Source organism: Elephantulus edwardii, unplaced genomic scaffold, assembly GCF_000299155.1.
Source record: "Elephantulus edwardii isolate Elephantulus edwardi_28Jun2011 unplaced genomic scaffold, EleEdw1.0 scaffold00241, whole genome shotgun sequence".
NCBI classification, from domain to species: domain Eukaryota; kingdom Metazoa; phylum Chordata; class Mammalia; order Macroscelidea; family Macroscelididae; genus Elephantulus; species Elephantulus edwardii.
In genome coordinates this window covers 2,775,868-2,781,056 of record NW_006399991.1, presented here as the reverse complement: position 1 = coordinate 2,781,056, position 5,189 = coordinate 2,775,868, and the positions used below count along the sequence as shown (strand labels likewise).

The window sequence follows — 5,189 nt, the reverse complement described above, 5'->3', positions numbered from 1 at the left end:
TTTTTGAATGAGATTCTAGCATCTGAATAGAAATGACCCAAAATATGGAGAAGTCACATAGTCATAGGATTGAAGAGTACACCTTATCTCAATATCTTCAAGACATGAAGTATAGAAACATTGTGGGATAGTTGTTGGGCAACACTTTTTTTACAGTGGTAACTGTCATTGTTCAGTTAGTCTGTGATTGAAATATGACAGTAACTGCATCTGCCTGTGACAGTCAGACATGGAATGCCATTTGATGTTATAACATCAGTATTACAGTATTCAAAAGGATAACTTTGATACTCGTCTAAGAATTGATTCTGTAAATTTTGTTTTTACTCTGATTTTAACTTCTATAAGCTCATGAGAATGTTTGAATTCATGCAGAAATAATGTTGATATTTGGAACCCATGTCGAACTTCTTTGAAGAAAGGGCAACAATGATTGCAGCCAGGGATTTGCAGGAATTTGTTCCTTTTGGTCGAGACCATTGCAAGCACCATCCTAATGCTCTGAACCTTCAGCTTCGCCAGCTGCAGCCTGCCTCTGAGTTATGGTCCTCTGATGGTGCTGCTGGCTTGGTGGGATCCCTTCAGGAGGTCACGATCCATGAGAAACAGAAGGTACCATGAAGTTTCCCACGAATTTTTGTGAGGGGATATAACCTAATTGAAATCTAAGACTTCTGTTAAATTACAATTAAGAGATGACTAAAATACTACTTCTAGGGTAGAGTTTAATATTTGACCATTTCCTCCAGATTGAAAAAATTGTGTCAGTGTCATGGCTATTTTGACATATAGAACTCATTTGATTTTGTGATGAGGATTAATTTATACACTGTGCACTATGTTGAAAATCTTTTCTTTTTAATGTATTTTGATTGGATTTCATGACATTTGGCACTTAGATCAGAGAGATTAGACATGATCCCTGATGCAAGAGACCCACATTTTTTTAGAGGAGGAACTAAATATTATTCCCCCACCTTGTGTGCTGTCAAATCAGATCCAACTGGCACAGAAGGAGATTGTCCTTCCTTCACCAGTGGAGCATTTGGTAAATTCGAACCATGCGTCTTTGGGATTGCAGCACAGCTTCTTGCCACAAGGCCACCAGAGCTCCTAAATATTACTTTTAACTAGGAAGAACAATAGTTTTTAAGTAGGAAAGTGGAACATAAGTGTGTCTGAAAATCATAGCTCGTGCTACCTTTTTCAATTTTCATATACTCCTTTGATATAGCAGAATCTCAGCAAAGGGAGCCTGAATATCAAACTCAGTCTCTTCCATTTATTTTGATGAATGGGACAGGGAAGGTGTGTATGCCATAAAGAAAGAATAATGCTTTGTGTATGAACTTTCCTGGTAATTCCCATGTGCACTGACTTTTCCCCCACTACTTTACTATAGCCTTAATAAACATTTTAGTCTCCCATTCATATTAAATAGTTAGTTTTTCAGTCTATAAATAAGATGTAATTTTGATCGATTTCTAATTTTGCTAGAGTATAAAGTACAGGCGTAACAAAATATTTCGATCCTTGTTTGTGAAAATCTGTGAGCTACAGTGTGCATATTTGTGGGTGTGCACTTTGTACGAATTCATGTTAATGCTCGTACACACAGGTGTGCCGTTCAGTTATCAGTGACACTGAACCTGCTAAGTCTCTTTAACTTGGAACAAGCCTTAATTAGATAGAGTAGGAGACTTACAATTTAAATTATTGTTTAATTTCATTAGCAGGTCTTGGTCTACGTTATTGAAAAAGAATACATAAATTAATTTTTCAGGAAAGCTGGCAGTTAAGAGAAGGTGTAAGTGAGATTGGAGAAGTGGACCATGATGAGGAACTCTATATGGCTGGAAATACAGTGATCTGGAGCAAAGGAAGTAAAAGCCAGGCTTCGACTGTTTATAAAGCGTTTACAGTTGACAGTCCTGTTCAACAGGTGGGTTGATTTAAATTTTAAGATTTAATGTATTAAAAGATTACTGCATAATTTGGGAGGGATGGAGGGACTGGAGAACATTATGAGTGAACGAATTCAGTCTTATAAGGACAAATACTGTATAATACCTTTTTTTTTAATAGAAAGATAACTAGTAAAACGTGTGTGAGGATCTAAGGGGGAAAGGTAGGAGTAGAGAGGTGAGGGTGGGCAGGGGAAATACAGGGTTGCACAATTTGATGGGTAGAGGGAGGGCTGGGTAAAGGAAAAGGGAAAGATCCGAGGTGGATCTGGAAAGACAGGGTAATGGAGGGCATAGTTCAATACTGATTAATTTCATAAAATATTATGAATGGAAATGATTGTACAAAACACATGTCAGTGAGAATAGTATGAAACACAATGTGTATGAACTTTGTAAGCAAATCAATATAAAAGAAATTTTTATTTAAAAAAAAATTTAATGACATAAAAGAGATTAAAATAACCCCTGTAGGACACAGCTCCAAATTCTTATATTATGTGCTCAGAGCAGGGGACCTGACAGGTGGCCCCTCTGTTTACCACAAACCCCACAGGAATCTGAACGCCTTGTGACCAGGCAGAACATAGATTGTGGCCAGCTTGGTAACAATTGCCCTACAAAATAAAAAATAAAAAAAATAAAAAAAAACAAATTCTTATATTAGAATGTAGCAGAAGTGATAAAAACATAGTATAATAATCCCAGCAGCCAGCTGTATATCTTCACATGGAGGAAAGACTGAACCAAGTCCATTGCTTTTGAGCTGGATCTGACTCAGCATCCCTCCATCTTCCTTGCATGGAGCAGGTTGTGAATTCAAATTACTGACTGACTGGTTCACAAAATAAGTACTGTCATAAAATATGTACTGTGCTACCAGGGCTTCTGTAGTAAAGACCAGGATATGAAGATAAGCAATTTAATATTTTACCATTTTTTAAAAAATAAACTATGCTTTGTCAATTTAATGATAAACATAAAACAATCTATCTTTAAATGATTATATTTGTAATTGTCAGTCTCAAGCATTCCATACATGTGTGTCCCTCTTGAAGACGCGAGAGGTCCTTCAGAGGTCCATCTGGGACCGAGATACTCAACACTCTGGCTCTCACCCTCAGCCTACAGGCAGGGACAAAATGTCAGTATTTTACAATTCTGGCATGCCCAAATGCTGGCTGACTTCTGTGCTAGAGACCACCCCCAATTCATCTGGCAAATCCCCTCTGCCCATGCCCACTTGGAACAAAAAGAAAGCCACAAGATCCCTAAGTGTTCTGCGTGTGTGTGAAGCTGAACACTGTGGCACTGATGTGGCAGATGTGATAATGGTTACCCATGGTGGACAGTGTTTGGTAGAGCGCCCCGATTAAAACAAGCTTGGAAGTGGGAGTCGCATCCACTTCCGAAATAGCTTGCCTCTGGAAACCCTATGAATCTGGAGAAAGGATGAAAGTTATGCAAAGCGTTCAGGTCTTTTGTTCATAGGGTCCCTATGAGTCACCTACGACTCTACAGCACTTAACAACAACAACAGCATAGAGAGAGATCAGTTGACCTAGTGGACAGAAAGTGATGCTACCAAGCCAAAGGTGGGTGACTCTAATCTGCGGCCCTCAGGCCTGTTTTTAATTGTTTTTGGTGAAATATTCTAGGTCATATAGCCCTGGTCTGTCCATTTGCTGTACAGAGGTAACTCGTTGTTGCTGTGAAGCTGAACACTGTGACACTGATGTTTCAAATGCGATAATGATTACTCATGGTGGACAGTGTTTGGTGGAGCTTCCCGATTAAAACCAGCTTGGAAGCAGGAGTGGCATCCGCTTCTGAAATAGCTTGCCTCCAGAAACCCTGTGAACCTGGAGAAAGGATGGAAATTATACAGGTGTTCAGGTCTTTTGTTTATAAGGTCACTGTGAGTTGCCTGTGACTTGACAGCACTTAACAACAGCAACAATTGTCAATAAAAATGAAAAGATACTAAGAGTACAAAGATGGGGGAGGGGTGGTGGGCAGGGAGAAACATGCAACAATGAATGTATGGAAATCCAAAATATTTTTAAATATTCATTAAAATTAATTAAAAAAATAAAAACAAAAATGAGTTCAAAGATATTTTGACATATTGTAATTGATGGTAAAATATTAAATAGATGAAAGTCATTTATAGTGATACTTAATGCAAAGGAAAGAAAAGGTAAAACAGTTGCTATTGTTGTGAAAAATAGTAATTAAAGGAAAAGAGTATGCATTTGGCCTGCCTTTCCAGGTTGATGAATGATGAAGATTGTATGTTTAGACAGTACTTCCTTTTGGATGTAGAAGAGTGGTGAGATTAAAAAATCATGTAACTTCCAATATAGTAACTGGGTAAGCAAGATTTATAGATATGTGTTGACATCGTGTGACTTACTTAGTTGTGAATGAGCAAATGTATCTGAGTTTTAGAAGTATCTACTAGTATCCACCTCAACAAGGTCATAAAATTTAGCATCATTAACAGTGGTGCAGAGGAACTCCCTAAACTGCTAAAATGCAGATGTCACATTGAAGATGAAAATGGGCCTGACCCAAACCATGGTATTTTTTCAATAGCCTCATACACATGCAAAAGTAGAATAATAAATAAGACCACAGAAGGATTTATACCTTTGAATTATAGTATAGGGAAAGAATATTGACTATTCCATGTGCTGCTTGAAGAACTTAACCTTGCAGGACAGTGAAGATGCTCCTTAGGAGGGGGGAAGGCAAGACTTCGTCTTGTGTACCTTGGACATATTAGCAGGATGGACTAGTCTGTGGACAAGGACATGATGCATAATAAAGTAGAGGGTCAACGCCAAAAGAAGATTCTAATTCTAAATGAGATGAATTCGTACAGTGTTGCAAGAGTGAGCTCACACATAGAAGTGCTTGTGAGACTGATGCAGGGCTGGTAAGGAGTCACTGGAAGCTGGAACTGACTCGGGCACCTAGCAACAATAGCAACAGTGGGAAATAGTGGGAATGTAATGGACTCCGGAGATTAATGAAGTATGAAGCATGTGGCATTGCATATTAATTTTTATTTTCAGAAAAATCCAGTATTCAGAATATTTACATCTAAATTTCAGTGTATAGGTTATGAATCAGGGTGAAGTCTCTCTCAGGGAGGAGTGATAGGGAATGGCAAAGGACACACTGACAAAGAAGATTAATCAGAACTGGCTTTGACAAGCA

At 38.2% G+C, this 5,189-nt stretch overlaps 1 protein-coding gene across 1 annotated transcript in view; it reads left to right on the top strand.

The window, feature by feature from the left end:
• The first annotated feature begins 375 nt into the window (after positions 1–375).
• The window catches only part of ANAPC1 (anaphase promoting complex subunit 1), a 199,411-nt gene continuing 194,597 nt past the window's right edge, over positions 376–5,189 (top strand). The window contains exons 1-2 of the mRNA XM_006898935.1: positions 376–612; positions 1,784–1,942. Coding sequence (XP_006898997.1) covers positions 400–612; positions 1,784–1,942 — 372 coding nt within the window. The 5' untranslated portion in view covers positions 376–399. The remainder of the gene's footprint in view (positions 613–1,783; positions 1,943–5,189) is intronic.